General features: G+C 35.6%; 1 protein-coding gene across 1 annotated transcript in view; it reads right to left on the bottom strand.

Annotated features, from left to right (window-relative positions):
- Positions 1-451: 451 nt before the first annotated feature.
- The window catches only part of TRIP11 (thyroid hormone receptor interactor 11), a 30574-nt gene continuing 14163 nt past the window's right edge, over positions 452-16862 (bottom strand). Inside the window, exons 11-20 of the mRNA XM_054400020.1 lie at positions 13995-14135; positions 13593-13786; positions 12965-13128; positions 12549-12652; positions 12158-12257; positions 6655-6736; positions 5731-5845; positions 5063-5185; positions 3694-3829; positions 452-1614 (exon numbers count right to left, since the gene is read on the bottom strand). Of these exons, the coding sequence (XP_054255995.1) occupies positions 1406-1614; positions 3694-3829; positions 5063-5185; positions 5731-5845; positions 6655-6736; positions 12158-12257; positions 12549-12652; positions 12965-13128; positions 13593-13786; positions 13995-14135 (1368 nt within the window). The 3' untranslated portion in view covers positions 452-1405. The remainder of the gene's footprint in view (positions 1615-3693; positions 3830-5062; positions 5186-5730; positions 5846-6654; positions 6737-12157; positions 12258-12548; positions 12653-12964; positions 13129-13592; positions 13787-13994; positions 14136-16862) is intronic.

Here is a 16862-nt window from a genome sequence, read left to right on the forward strand (position 1 = left end):
TCTCATTACATTTATTACGTAACACAGAATTTATGTTGGCACACTCTGTGTGCTATCCTTTCAGAAATCAAACTGCCAAATTAATTACCTTGTCCATAATGGAGTATAAAAATTAGAATAAAAATTCAGTATGGTCAGTCCACTTCCAAATTTACGTTATGTCTTCTATGAAATATTTAACATAGGGGAGAGAAGGGATTCAAGCAATTCTTAAGGTAAATAAAGTAATTATAGAAAAAACTTCACTAAATTTCAAGGCAATGAAAGAAATTCACTATTTGACCTCTACATAAATAAATGCAAAGATTTCTTGCATTGTTTTGGTTGATTCTGTACAAGTTTCAGTAATTAATTTTATTTAAATATAACTCTTACAACAATTTAATCTGTGATTGAATGAAAATGAGAAGTAAAAGTTGACAGTTCTAATATAGAACTTGCACAACAGTTACCTTAACACTGACTAAACAAGGAATGGCATATAAAAAAATTTAGAAATTACACTTTTTAAGCTGAAGTTTTATCTCAGATTCATTATGAACATGACTTTTGCAAGGTGACTTTTATCCTTTAGTGTGCAACTTCATTCTTTATCTGCTAAACAAAATGTACAAGTTTGACAGCAAAATTTACAGAATAATTGCCTTTGGCCTTGGTCTTACAAAGACCTATTTACACATTTGAGATAAGTAAGCATCTTCTTCCCTTTAAATTCTATACATATGTTCAAGTTTTAAGCATATATTTGGATCTACAAAATCCTGCAAGATTAAATGTCTCTCAAATATTCCACTGAGAGTGCTACAATGATCCAATCTTCTGCTAAATTACCCGCTCTCCATCACATGGACACCTCTAGAAAATGAAGCACTTGCTTCCACAGTTCATTCCTTGGTGCTGATGGATTTGATTGCTGAAAGCAGCTATTAGTCTGGGTGGGGGTGTTGGGCAGTTTCTTCAAGGCCCACTGCCAATGGCAGATCATTTTAATGGAAAAGCAGCTATCAACACCAAGGAGTAAATGTAGTCTGTGCATAACTCAAACAACTCATAGAATAAGTTTTAAAAACCCTCCTATTGGTCTTATGATAATCTAGCAACAAGATAGAATTTTTTTTATCGGTTTAAGATGTAACCTGCACCCAAAATGAATGCCTGCTATAGAAAGGCCACCATTAGAATTTCACAAGCACTGGTTAATTATGAAAAAAACAACCAACCAACCAACAAAACCCCACAAAACCCAAACCAAAAATCAAAACAACAACGAAAACCCCAAAGCAAGATACAATGTCAAACAAGTATATGACTTTTTACAGAAGGCCTCGTTGTGATAAATTATATACAGCATAGTGTTCTCATTTTCTTTAAAGTGCTACTATCATTATACTGATAACATGATCACCTATTGTTTTAGGAGGTCTTTCAGTACAGCTCCAGCACTGGCATCAGGGGACACTGGCAGTGGTGTAAAACTAGGCAACGCATCAGAAATAGGTTTCATAAGCAGATGTCCAGAACTACTAGCAGGTGTTATGAGAGGTACCGCTGCAGATCGAGGTGCTAAAAATGGATTTGCATCTGGTCTTCTGCTTGTACCTGAAACTGCAGAATCTGAAATGTAAAAAAAAATCCAAACAAAATTCAGCAACAAAAGCACTTTGTTAGAAAGCATTCGTAAGTATACCAAATTTTACAGCACTTGTTCACAAATAAGTTCTACAATGGGAACTTTTGAACACGCCTTATCGTGCCATATACCAAAGATGCTCCCATGGATTTTCATTCTATCTTTTCCTCATCTTGGATCTCATCTACCACTGCTTCTTTTGTCAAAAAAATCTGTCTACACTTCAGGCCACCAGTTACAAGACTGACTTAAAGATCAGGGCACTCCCAGGACCTGCCAGCCATATTGTGTTTGTTGGCTGCTGAAATTCTGTAACAGTTCAGGTTACCTGAAAAAATCTACAGATCTCTGTGACAAGCAACACAAACACCCTTTGCCAAGGTTCACTCCAAGCATACAACACCAGACAGGAGGTATCTGTCATGTTGACTCCAGTACTACACAGAAGCATAAGAGCCTTCATGCATACAGTACAAAGCTGCACACAGGTAGGCTTCCCATCCCTAGGCATATTGTCACAGTTTCCCCAGCCTCCAGTAAACTCCTGCAAATAAACACCATGCCCAGTGAGACACAGTTTAGACTTCAGACAAAAGTTAATGTTCACCCACATTTGTCAAATTTTAACAACATTCTAGTTTTAATAAAGTATTAATGAACTTTAAAAAAAATACTAACAACTTGCCTCTCCTTCACTTTCCCCATCAAAATCTCACACAGCTCCAGATGTAACTTGAGCAAGGTTCTCACACTGGATGCAGAACAGAAACTAAATTGACATTCCCATATCTTACTGATTGGATAGGTGTTTTTCATTCAGATTTTTTTGTTTGTTTGTTTTAAAAAAGGTCTTTCATCATGTACATGATGAAACACCCTAATCCTCACAAATACATTTCTGTGGATATTATACCGGCATTTGTGCCCAGCACTTACAAACTGCTATCATGTGGCTTATTTCTACAACGAAAAAGCTTCAAGTACCCAAATAATTATAACTACATAAATAATCATAGTGGCTGTCTAGATTTACAAGCCAGCAATTTAGTTCCTGAAAGGATAAAAGGAACCAACAATTTAGTTCTTCCAGACATGGAAATTGGGGTTTTTTTGTTTCTTTTTTTGTTTTCCTTGCCAAACAAAACAGGTACCTTACCTATTCTATTACTGTTACACTACAGGAAAGAAAACTAAAAAGAAAACTCAATTTATAAAAAAAAATAAACACTGCTTTCAGAGATAAACTGGTATTTCACAGTAGACAGTTATACTTTGTCACTACTTGGGCAAATTGAAACAAGTTTGTTTTTAGCATAGCATATATTTCTCTTTCTGCAGATCTATAGGGTTTGGCTTCAGTGATTTTTTTGAGTTTACAGTCAAAAGTTTCAATCAAAACCAAACTTTTGCAAAGCAACAGAACTCAAGGTGAAGCTTTAAATGCATGTAAAAATAAGTACAAACAGAATCAATTAAACTGAAGCTTTGAATCTTACATTAATATAGTTTTGTCTAAATATTTTCAATTTGCATAATATAAGCATACTTGGTCTCTGCCTTGGGGTGGGGGGGGAATCAAAGTTAACACTCATGCACATCTTAGAGAGATTTCAAAACAGGCCATATACTTCACTGATTTTATATCAGTCCTCTCTAAGCAACCAGGTCTACATACCAGAGAGATTGGTATAATTCGAATTCTTCACTCAGTGAGACCCAAGCTGATCAACAGGGATGCTGAAAATCAGGACTGGGTTCACTGGTCTACTGCATGGAATTGTCTGCACAGCATCTGTATGGCTCTAACAGGTGCTGTTAAAGCCTTTCCATTTCAAAGGGAATTCTGTCTCTCTAATCTTCTGTACTGAGACATTAGGAAACAGGGGAAGAAGGGATGAAGGAAAAAGGGAAAAAAAAGAAAAAGTTGATAATTGGGGAGGACAAGAAAACAAATTCATAGTTTACAAGTCAAGAAGCACACAGTTGTTGAAATCCCCTTGAAAATTCTGGATTTAGTTATATGTACTCTGTGTAAAGATTAAAATTTTCTCTCATTATATTACCTTGCATTTGGCTGTTGGATGGAGTACCAGTTCCTGCTGCTCCTAAAGGTTTCATATCATGAACAGTGAGCTTAGGTGGAGGAAGGCTTGGGCGAGATTCTGTTTCAAGGAATTTCACAAACAATTCTGAAAAAGACTACAAGAGGCTACTAGTTATTATATTGTATTGATGCTCTGTTGAAAAGCATGTAAGTAAAAAATACAGACATACGTAAAAAGAAAAGCTGTCAACAGCTTCCAATTTTGTATTGGTGCAATCATTTTTTTTCTCCCCAAAGCACTCATTTTTTTGTCCTCTCATTAAGTGGTATTTCTGTGAAAAGGATAAACTCTAAAGACAACACACCTAATTCCACCATGGTTCCGTTACTGATTTAAGCCAAGTGTTTCAAGAATGCCATGCTGCTACTGACATCAAAGGATTTCCTGTGTTCATGCTCAAGCAAATCATTCCTCCAGAAACACATTAAACATTTCTTTAAAACCCATTGCTTTATTTGACAGAAAGTCTTGAATAAAGGAAGCGTGGAACAATTAAGATGTCAGTAGCATGACAAGATAAAATTGTGCTTAGTAAAGCTTGTACTATACATGCAAAAGCATTAATTTTCCTCTTACACATCCATGGTTAAATCAAACTACAATTCTCTGGTGGTCTAAGTACCTGAAGCATTTTAGCGGGCAAAAACCCAATTCCGACACTTCAACATCATTTACAAGAATTCTCTACTTGCTTTTCTGGCTCACTGAGCAAAAAATCAAAGTCAGTCCAAAAAGCTCAATCCCTTGGTGCTTTATCTTTGAGTGCATTATTTACTGGTCTGCAAAATGGGGAAGTTCCATAGACTAACTGTTCCCATGGACCATGCTATGACAAGCTGCTGCTTTACAGTATCTGAAAGCTTAAAACATCAACTTTATATGCTGTACATAAGATGCACTAGCTGAGAAACCTTTTCAAATGAAATTTAATGGATATATGGGAACACGGTCATCAAAATACAGTATCACAGTATCATGTTCTTCTATACAGTCAAGTATTGCAGTTGCATGTATTTAACCTGCAGCACAGTCTGCAAGATAAAGTTCATACTCTAAGAAGTCAATGATCCCAGGAATCAGTGAAACAGTAAACAAATTTCTGTATTAGTCCAACATTTAATATTGTAGCACTGTCATCAATGCCTAAATATTTAGTGCAGGAAAAACACCCTTATTCCAGAGCAGTTATAGAAAGTAAACAAATAATGCAAGATACAGCAGCATCAGCAAGTGAAGGTGAATATACAGATGAATCAAACATCAGCATTAACATGCAACTGCTCCATTTTTCCCACTCAAACACAAAGAATGCACAATTAATCCTTACACTATTAAAAATATTTTGTTGAGTTGGCCTCAAAGGGGTACTAGGGACACTCTTTGACCCAGCTCCTCCACCAAGCCAGCCAGTAACCCATCTTGTAACTCCTCTTTGTTCTTCAGATAATAGCTAGAAAGTATTAAATAAAAAAAAAGTTAGGAAACCAAAACAAAACAGTAGGGAAAAGAAACTGCAACACTGTGCTCCTTATATTTATTCACCATAACTACATGGGAATTCTGCAGATAAACAAAAAATTCAATTATTGTCAAAAATCTTCTCTGCCTCCCAGAGACTGACAGTTTAAAAACTTGGCTTTTTATTTTAAAAAGTGTAACCCACACATTCTTCACAATACCTAGTAGCACATACAAAATGGGCTGACTTTTCTCTGACTAACAGAGCTGTTAGGCACAACAGCTAAATCCCTTCTTATCTGTAGTAGCATTCCTCAGGAAAATGAGATCCATTCTATTATAACAATGCTATCAAAAGATTTCATTAAGATACCATTCCTGAATAAAAAAAATAATTCAGATGAGAGAGCAAAGCCCATACTTTTCCCCACAAGAAGCGCAGGGACAGTTGCATTTAGTTTAGTGGCAAGTCATTCTATTTTCAGGTCAAAGTACCACAAGTGAAAAAAAGAAGTCTAACTTTCTGCAAAGCATTACCTGATCAAGTTCTTCCTTTTTTATTCCCAAGATACTCCCCATTAACCTCAACACTTCGGGACGCTTGTTTTTTGGAGTATGAAAATGTCCAACAAAGAGATTTTTCATCAGGAGCCTGCAGAACAAAGGAAGCTTGTTATACAACCTGCTCTTATGTAACAGCAGATACTGTAATATCCATGCATTTATCCCTCACACTCTGGCCTAATTCACAAGAATCCAAATAAAGAAATGTGAAACAAGGAACTAAAAGCATACCTCATCAATTTCCTTCCCATACAAGTTAAAATATTTCTTATACAGTAAGCCTTGATTTGGACAGTACTAGAAATATTGTATGCACTAAGATGAAACTGAATGGTACATAAGCAAGTTTTGATGTAAGGACTATAATCAAGGAAAACGTTTATTCCAAGATCTTGACTCAGGAGAGCATTTAAACAGATACTTATGTGCACTCCCAATTCAAGATATAAGGAAGGGGATAAGGGGAACCATTATCTATCCCTCTTTTGGTTCTACTAGTTAAAAAAACCCAAACAAACAACAAAAAAACAACAGAGGAAGAGATTTTCACAACATCCAGGTGATGCTAGCTACATGAAAGGGCTTGCTGTTCACATCTTAGGCATTATAACAGAAGTTCATTAAGAACACTTATCTCCATCTGCAGAGCTCATGCTATTGAAGTGTGCTTCTACTTAAGAAATACATCAGTAATCCCAATTTACATATTCACTAGTTTTACTAAATCAAAATTACTGTTTACTACCACCATGCCACGTCAAAATAATCAGAGTATAATTACAAGATCACATACAGAAGCCTAGTTCTGCACTGCTTTTGCAACTGTGTCAGTGACATCTCTACAACGTGAGGAGTAAAACCCAAAAACATGTATGAAGTCTGTCATTAAAGACTTACTTGTCCACTTTTCCTTCTGTGCTGTTCATAAGATTCAATAGTTTATTTTGCACATCTTCCAACATTTCTCTTCTGATCTCACCTATAAAAATTTATGTCACAGCAAATAAGCAAAAATTGAAACTTTATTGCAAAGCCTATTAATACACACTTAAAAATTTGAATATTCCCATGGTGCTTTTTTAAAAAGAACAACCAAAATCAGTGTGATTCTTTACTAAAAAGTGTCAACTTAGGTGATTATTATTTTCATTTATAAGATCAAATTTCTGAAGCTATACTAAACGCAGAAACACACAGAAAAATCAACTGCAGAAGATCTGATGTGCTGCTTTGTTCTACCTAAGTAACAGAAATGGAAAAAAACTCTTGACCAAGGTCCTTAGTCCTGTGATGGCAACCTTTTTCATAACCTGATCAAACTGCATGTTGGCATCAGGTCTTTTGAGCTCAGTATTTAACCTAAAGTATTTCCTAAAGCCAGATAATTCTGCATACTCCATCAAGTTGCTAAAATCCTGAAGTACTAAGAGGTTCCCCAGTCTCCCAGGGGAATTATTGGCTAGCAGAGCAAGACGTTTTGGGTCTCTTCTGTTAGGACCTTTCCCATTCCTGTTAACCAATGCAAGGGGACAGGGTAATGCATCCTATAACCAGTGCTGTGCTTCACAAATCTGTACTGGCATGAAAGCCTCTGAAGAGGTTTATGCCAGATTCCCTGTATTTTTGGGAATACAGAGATGAAATGTCACAGCTACCATGAACCAAAGACAAAACTGAGAGGAAAATGGCTAATGCTCAGTCAGTCATCATAGCCTGCAATTTAAGTGAACAGTCCAGTATTACCTGTTAATTAATATGAGTTTGTTTGGGAGTGTGTCAGGAGTCACTACACTGATTTCCTGCCTTTTTTGGCACACCAGCTCCCAATTGTTCTGTGGTGGCTGCAATGAAATCAGTTCATCTAGAATACCACAACATTGATAATGACATTTTTGGCTTACAAAAAGGACCCTATTTCTCTTCTCCACAAAACCAAAACAAGAACTGTTAGAAGAGTAACAGCGGAGTTTAGATTCTGCATTCACTACCGCTGTAACTTTTCAGCTTTCTGGAACTTCTGATCTCAATCAATGATTTGTCTATTATCTACACACTTGAACCTCACAACATCAGAGTATTTTATGAGAGACATAAATGTAGTGGCCCACATCATTAAAACAAGTCATGGTATGATATTGTTATATTAACTCTTCTCCAATAATTTCACAGCACCAACTCAGCTACAATTGTAAAATTCCACTATCATGAATTACTTGTTAGCTCAAATACAGGATACACCCAATTACCCAAATCATTCTGTGCCAGCAACTCAGTTTCCTCCAACCTCCCACAAAACTCATAAAAATAAAGCTCCTAATAAAAATACAAAAATCCTAAAAGTTTTACTTTATAAAATGTCAGATATACTAGAAACTGGATAGAAGTAGCTGATATTCAGGTTTCTACAAAAACCATAGAGTAAAAAGCATTATAAAAAAAAATATTTTGATTAAAACCCTAACCACAGGACTTCAGAACACTAGCAGCAAAGTGTTCTCAGACAAAAAAAAAAAACAACAAAAAACCCCAACACAATCAAACACCAAAAAAAAAACAACATAAAAAAGACCCAAACAAAACCAATCACAACACCAAACACACACAAAAAAACACCACAAAAGCAAACTACAAGGTACAAAGAATTCTTTGTAGGATAAACTACAAGGGCCTGCACCTTGAGACAGCAAAAACACAGTATTTCACCAAACTGGAGTTCTGCATTTGAAGTTACTTGTTTCATAATAGAAGTACAAGTCTTAATAATACAGAAAAGCTCAACAAGTGTAACATGGGCTGTCTGTGTGAAAACCAACTCTACCCTAAAGTAAAACAAGCATAAATTATGAGCTTTTTCTCCTTCTCCTCTGTAAGACTGAATGCTTATCTCCAAATCCTATAGAAAAACTGCTGATCAACTTAATTTACTTACCATTTTAAAATTTCTTGGGCTCATGCTAATGAAAAGCACTAAATTTAAAAACAAAACAAACAAACCCCACTAAAGAGATACTTTCCTTGTACCTATCTTGCAGCTGATTTCTAAAAAACCTCAACATTTTTGTAAGAAAAGTGACTTTTATAAATTTTTATGCCCTTCAAATCACCTGGGATGCATGAAAAACATTCCACTGTAGTTTCCACATGACTTTCCATCTTTAATAAATGCACCACACAACTGTGTTGACACAACATGGTTCTCAGTTAACACCAGTAACTCCACAAGAACCTGCACAGAGTTTTTGTGCATATACATCGAAGAGCTAGGCTATGAAATGGATACAACCTGGTATGACTTGTACCTCTTTATGTAAACACTTTACTTCACAAATACGAATTTTAGAGAGTATGGACAACTGCCATACTAAGACATGCTCAAAGAACACAAGGATTAGGCTGCTTATCCAAAAGTTAAAAAACCAAACGAAATCATATATATTATGCAACAACATTTCTTGTAACAACTATATCCATATTATTGGAATGAATTTCAGTGCATGTGACTGTCCTTCAGTACACCTCTCAAAACACCAAGAGGAGGCAAAGGAGGATTAATCCATGGCTCTGTGGTTTAATATTACTTAAAATTATGATGCTTTGTAAATGTGGTTAGATGTGACCGAAAAACTGAAGGAATATTTGCAATACAGTTATGGAATGGTAACAGTTGTGGGAGCACACACAATAGCTCTTTGGGTCTCCATAGTGTGAAAACAAATTGAAAATATTAAACTACCAATGCCACAAAAAGACAGGCAGAACCTGAAAACAAGTTATAAGTACTTTTTTTGTTGCTCTTGCTCCACACAGCAAAACAACACAAGCTATTTTTCAATTTTTATTCACATGCTGAATTTTAAAACAAAGGTATTAATAAATAATTTTAATTAAATATGATTGTTTTCCATTTTTTCCTGGCAAAAATATTTTGTATCAGAAAGGACCAACTTTTAAGGACAGCTACATAGCTCTATTCTATTCACCATAACTATGCAACTCTATCATTAAACATATTTTTTTAAATTGAAAAGTTCCTTCTAAAACAGAATCTTAAATTTGAAAACGACTTAATCACGTACTTAGTGTCTATGAAAAGACTGAATAACAAACAAGACTTGTGCCAAAAGTCATCATGGACTGCTGTGAACCAGACATTTACAACCCCTTCCAATAATTTGTTCATCATTTATAGCAATTCAGAAAAACGCATCTGGCACATTTTAGACTTTTCCATTAAAATCACTTCTCCTTTGAAAAAAAAAGAAAAAAAATCCATGAAGAAATCTTTCAGAAGATTTGGCCAACAAAACCGTGTCTGGGAACATATTTGGCTAATTTGCAATAAGACACTGTATGTTTTCTTGTGTAAATAGAGAAAACAGAGTGGTCCTTTTTTTTCCCCTATTAAAAATTATGATTTATTCTACAACACCTTTAAAGTGCTGTCTCCTTTATGAAACAATTCCTTTTCAATTACTTTTGACAAATATATTGCTTGCCAATACAGCATAACTTGGTAAGATTCCAAGATTCATTTTTCTCACAAATTTCAAGCTTCTTCTCCTTTCATATGTATGCAAAGGTTTGTCATCAGAATTAACCAGTATTGAAGAGCTCTCTTTGGCTACACCCAAGTTAGTGTCATTCCAAGGTGCCTGAAAACTTATTCTATGAATGCCTGTGGTGATAGAGAGATATATAGACCAGGCAGTTAAAAAAACAATCAACTGCTTGAAAGGTATTTTAGTGTGTGAAATTCATATGTGAACTCAGGGAGCACTCCCATGACACCCACTTGGAAGCTAAATTGCACTTAGAAAAAAATAAATTTAAGTACACATGCAAATACATAGTAGGAATGTCATAACTTTTTTGTAGAGTTCTTGCTGAAATTTTGATATTTCAAGTGACTTTTCACACCAACTTCTTAAAGCAAGTATGCTTTAAGAAAATTGTTTATTTCAAGAGTAAGACAAATTTAATTTAAAAATTAGTAGCAATCATTAGTTGTGTATGTTCTGAGCCTTCCCACAGACATGGGAGGGGAGGAAAAAATAAAAAAACAAAAAACCAAACCAACAGAAAGTGCGTGCTGTTAAACAGCCACAGAGAGTGAGCAAACCTTTGGTCTTCAAGCTCCTTTTTTAAAGCTGCTTCAAGGACCAATCACAACTTTCCCTCTGTTTTTAGATTTATCCCATGTTCTCAGAGAAAACCTGACTTAAAAGAGGATGTTGGAGTAACAGCTAAATATGGTGACCCACAGAAAGAGAGGGAAAGAGAAAACAGGACTCAGTTGGAAAACTGGAGGAGAAAGAGACAGATGAAGACAACAAAAAAAAAAAAACCCAAAAGCCTGCTATTCCCTCATGAGTCAGGCCTGTTATGTTCACCCATATCAGAAATGCCATGCAGCTGTAGACAGAGAAGTAACTTTCCCTCTTGGTTCAACAAAACATTGCAGACAAAATCACAAGTCAGGGCCAAGACAAGTACATAAATCCAGCTAAATTATTATTAGTCCTAAGTCCTGCTTTAGTTAATGCTATGACTCCTTTCTCATGAAAATTAATGAACTAAGGAAAAGAAAGGGACCGTATGCTACTCATGAGTCTGAGCTTATAAATCTTAATGATGTTTGATACTCAAATACACTGTATAGAAATCACTCTTCAGTTTTTACTATGTGGTTAGACTGAATAGTGTTAAGTCCATAAAACAGAAAGATATTGCAATGCTATCAATTTTTAGCAAAAAACATTCCCACAGTTTAACATAAAACTTTTTATAAAAGAGAAGGCTATATGCATCTCTTACAGAATTCACGTTTCAGTGACATAAAAAAACCCCAAAATCCACTGAAACCACACCCCAAAACATTCACAGTTTCAAACCATCACATCACCTTTCTAAATATGAGCAATCAGAAAGATTATTGGAAATGGTATCTACAAATACAACCTAAAGATGTGTCCAAGATCTTCCACATAATCTCTTTAGACGGTCTCACATCTGTGCAAGAGCTGCTCTCTCTATATCTCTTACCAACAGCACACAGGCTTTCTCTCCATCTCACCATGTTCCCGTGTCTATGTCAAATATCATACTTACTTACAGTGGGAAATTTGACAGCATTTGGCACTTCACAAACTTTTTAAAAAGGCACTGACAGAGCTGTATCAAGGCCCGACCAAATATTACAAAGCTTTCCTTTGAGAAAGATCCCTAAGAGAATGTAAATCTACTTTTTCAAATCTGCTTTACAAAGACATGAGTCCTCAAAAGGTGGCACACAATTACTCTTTTCCTCATAGGAGATGAAACTTCCTCAGCTTCTAAGAATACTACGTTGTCTCCTAGGCTGCTTGGAACATCTTAAGTGGAGATTAAAAAATGTACTTACCTTCTTTCTTAAGCTCTTCAATCTGCTCCTCTTTGATGTCAAGCTGCTCAGTAAGCCTTGATGCTGCATCCAGTGCAGCATTTGCCTCTCCTAAACTTTCCTGAATAGAGAGCAGGAAACAAAGAGAAGCAAGGATGTTCACTATCACAATTACACTAAAACAATACAGTCCAAAAATAAAAGATTCAGAGACTTCAATGACTTTGTCTTTAGAGTACATGGATTGCAAACATCCTGAGAAAACAGATGGTCAGCAGAGGAATGCTACTTTGCTGATGATCTTTTAGTGCCCTCCTCTCCATGGAAGAGAATAACTGTATAACCTGACGTATTCTTTGAAACTAACAATAAGAAAATTCAGTCAAGAATTAACATTCAGTTTCACACCCACCTGCAGTGACACAACTTTTTCTTCTAAGCTTTCTGCTTTTTTCCTCCATTCTGCAGTCTGTTTTTGATGCTTCTCCAGCTCTGCTGAATACATAGCTTTTTCTTCTAAAGGGTTAAAAATATAAACCAAACCAAAACAATTTTGAATTACAACAAGTAACTCTTAGGGATATACATTATCATCTCTGGTATTCAAGAGGCAGAAGTGGAATGAATTCAAATTTCATAAATGGGATCTTGACCAGCAGTTTTCACAGGACCAGAATTGTTTTCAGAAGTTTCTTCAAAGACAACAAATCTTAAAGTTAGAGCTATCGAAAAGCAAACCTGGAAGCTAATAATTAAAAAGCACCAAAATATGGTAACTATCTCAGTTGAGAAAGACTTGTTGTAATCTTTGCTATTGACAAAACTTACCCTGTTGGAATTGCTCTAGTACCATCTGCAGGTTGGCCAGTGACAATGCATACTGCTTCACTTGGTCCTGTGAGATGGTGAGCTGTAGCACTGTTTCATCTCTCTGCTTGGAAACCAGGTTTAGTTGTTCTTGCAAAGATTCAACTTGCACAGTAGCTTGATGACTTAATTAAAATAAAATATATTTATGAAGATAATAATAGATATCACCACACAGAAATTGCATCCCAGCAAAACCAGCCTACCTTTAAATTTTCAGCTCAATTTATAAAAATGAAAGTAGTCCTTTTCCCTGATTCCTTTTTAAAAAAAGAAACAAACAAAAAAGAAACAACCAAACAAACAAACAAAAAAAAAACCCAAAAAAACAGCCCACAACCAAAGAAAAAAAAAACCAATAATCCAGCAGCAGATTTTAAATAAGTTTCACAATAAAATGTTGGCAATCAAAAAAACCCCAATACTTTTAAGTGCATTAGATTTAAATTAATAACAGTTCCTGTGTTTTTTGTTTTCTCATGTGCTTAGCATATTACAGAATGGCAATTCAGTAAAATAAAGCCATCTGTACCAGTCTGGCTGTGATATTTAGAGCCAATGTCACTACCATATAAAATTAAAAGACTACCTGGCATTCTCCACTGCAGTAGATGAAGACACAAGTTTTTCTTCCAAAACCAAAACTTTCTTTCTTAGCTTGACCTCTCTGTCTTCTGCAGCTAAAGCTTCTCGTGTGTAGGAGTCTTCCATTTCTAAAAGGTGATTACGTAGCCTCTCCAGCTCTTGATTCAGGCGCTGCTCTTTCTCACGCAAATGCTGTACCTGTGTAGACATAGCTTCAGTTGGTCACACTATCACCTTTCACATGAACAAGCTAACATCAAAGATGTTCACTGAAGCACGCTGCACATGTATTAATTTTAAATACTTTTTGCAAGTGACTGCTACTTAAAATAATCCTGAACATACCACAGATGCAATTTCTTATTATGTTTCATTTCTTGCAACTGTAAATTATTTGGGGGTGTACCTCACTCTGCAGAGCACTGCTCTCCATTTGCTTTTGTTTGAGTGCTACCATGACTCGGTCTCTCTCTTGCTGAAAAGTAACAGCCTTTTCCTGCATGGATTTAACTTCATTTAACAGCTGATTCAATTCTCCTGTCTTGCCCTGTTGAAGACACAAACAAGCATCTCAAATGAAGCAAATAGGTTTTGCCCAGAAAAGCATAAAGGCAATACTGATCTCATAAGGAAAAGAGCAGGACACACCTGGCCCTGCAGCATAGAAAAAAACATTCTGAAAAAAGTATTATTTTGAAGTTATTTCATTCACATAAGACAGAGCAAAAATTATTGCTAAAAAACACTATACAGATGCATTGTCTTAATTGACTGCTGTGAATAAACAGATACCTATTTATCATTAGACAAGAGATATGCATTGCGTACATAGTGACTCACACACTTGCCTAACACTTGAAAATTTTACTTTTCCTTCTGTGTCTGGAATCTATTACCTGTGATACCCATTTATCAGGCCACGAACACGTAAAACATCAGCCTAGGTAGGTCAGCTTAAACTTAAGACTAAAAACATGAAGAAATCTTTTAAAACAGGCTATAAGATGAACTAAAAGATTAGACTTCAGTGAATCACAGCAATGTCCGTATTTTCATATGTTGAATTTCAATATTGTTCCCAATTAACATGTCATTTACCAGGACTTTACAGTAGCATATAAAGAAGTGTATGTCAGTTACACAGAATTCATACATAGACATGAATGCATTTTCAGTTATTTGAAACTTGAGAATGCTCTTTACCTTCTCTCTCATAAGTTGCTTTAAAAGCAGTTATTTTTATTGAATTTGTTGGATAAAAGTAAACCAATCTTTGTTTTTATCACTAATATTTATGAGCCTCAATTATTTGGTTTTATTAATCAAACTGAATATAATAAAATTCTTTTTGTAGCACAAACATAGACATACAGGCAAACCTTCTCTTGCTATCCTCTGGCATACACACAAAACCCAAACTGCTTTGAGCACTACTTTTCCTAGGCCTCCATGGCGAACACAAATTGTGTAACAGAAACTTCTCAGATTTGTGCAAGAAAAATATCCAGGCAAACGTTCCACGCTTGTGAAACACCAAGCCACCAGTGAGCCACATGCTGCAAGCCAAGGACATGCAACACACAGCACCCAGCCAGATAATGTACATTTCCATGAGTTAGAATAAAAAAAATCCAAAATATTAAGTGTGAATTTATAAAGCATTAATGTATTTTTTTATGGGCTGGACTGATGAACAAAGAAGTCCCAATGGTATTAATTCAAAGCTATTTTTCACAGCATAGCTGCACTTTGAGACAACAAAACCTCTCATTGTAATTCTACAATATTTGTTTAGAACAGGATAGTGAAATCTGTGTGACCTCAACATCTGCCCTAAGTTGATCTCCTTAAAAAAAACAAAATCGAAACAAATAACCCAACAAAAACTAATATGAAACAAAAAATATCCTCTTTTTCTGACATACACCCTATCAAAATGAAGACTTCAAATGATAAATTAAAGAAACCCACAGATATTGTTTAATGCAAATGTTTTTCTTTGATTTTACAAATTAGCTGGTAGCTAAATCTGGTAGCTAGTAGCTTCAAAGAGATGTGAGGGTGGTGAGACACTGAAACAGGCTCAGGAAAAGCTGTGGATGCCCCATTCCTGTAAGTTTTCACGGACAATCTAAATGAGGCTTTGAGTAGTCTGATCTAGCGGAAGGTGTCCCTACTCATGGCAGGAGGGTTGGAAGTAGATGATCTTTAAGGTCATTTCCAACCCAAATCATTTTTCTATTATACTTAGAGCAGGGGAAAAGAAGTTAATGGCAAGTTACTTAACAGTGGTTTGCATAAACAACCCTCTCTGATCATGGGTAATGCTCATAATCTAGAAAATGAAAAAGGATACTAAAGGCAACAGTGAGAGTAAGAACACAGAATAAAAACATGGAAGAGAACAGCTGTAAGAGAAGATTGATGAATGGCAACCAGAACCACCAAGACAGAGAATAAGGACCTGGACAGTACAGAACAAAGGAAGGAAATTATTTGTTTGGAATTAACTACCAGAAAAGATTGCCCACTAGGGCATGCTCATTTTCAAAGCCTGCAAAAAAACGAATCAAAAAGTATTTACATACTGGAGTCTTATTGTTGAGTATTTGTCAGAACTCCAGGAAGAATTTTGCACTGTATTTATGCCTATTTCTGAAAGAGAAATGGCAATGTACACATTCCTTCATTAACTCCAGCAGCAGCTCATACAACATGCTGCTGACCTGTGTACCAATGATGCCAATTTGTCAGTCTTTTAAAATACATTCTTCCTCAAATTACATGTGAGAATTTATAAGCCACCTATGCTTTGGAAAAAAGTATCAACTTTTCCGTGTGTCAAAGTGCAGAGAAAAAAGCACTAATTTAGCTTATCCAATCTTCTGTTGTTTTCTTTTTTTGTCGTTTATTGGTTTGTGGTAGAGTTTCTCCAGTCATAAAAGAAAGTTACATGAACTCATTAGCCTCACAGGGATGTTGTGAAGCAATTACATTGGAACGACAAACATTAGAGGAAAGCACATTGAAAAATCAGTCCTGCTGGCCAGCTCCGCAGAAATCTGAGCACTGTAGAGTAAAAATAATAGACGGAACTTCATGAACAACAAGGCCAAAGCATTTCCAAACAAATGAAAAATGTTGTTTATGGCTGCACAATTAACAACATTGCATACTACTCACCTGCTGACTTCTAATTTCTTAATTTTGCAAGAGAAGGATTTTTGTTGTAGTATATAGCTCAGTAAGGAGTTACAAACTGATTTCAAACAAA

Source organism: Indicator indicator, chromosome 4, assembly GCF_027791375.1.
Source record: "Indicator indicator isolate 239-I01 chromosome 4, UM_Iind_1.1, whole genome shotgun sequence".
Taxonomy (NCBI): Eukaryota; Metazoa; Chordata; class Aves; order Piciformes; family Indicatoridae; genus Indicator; species Indicator indicator.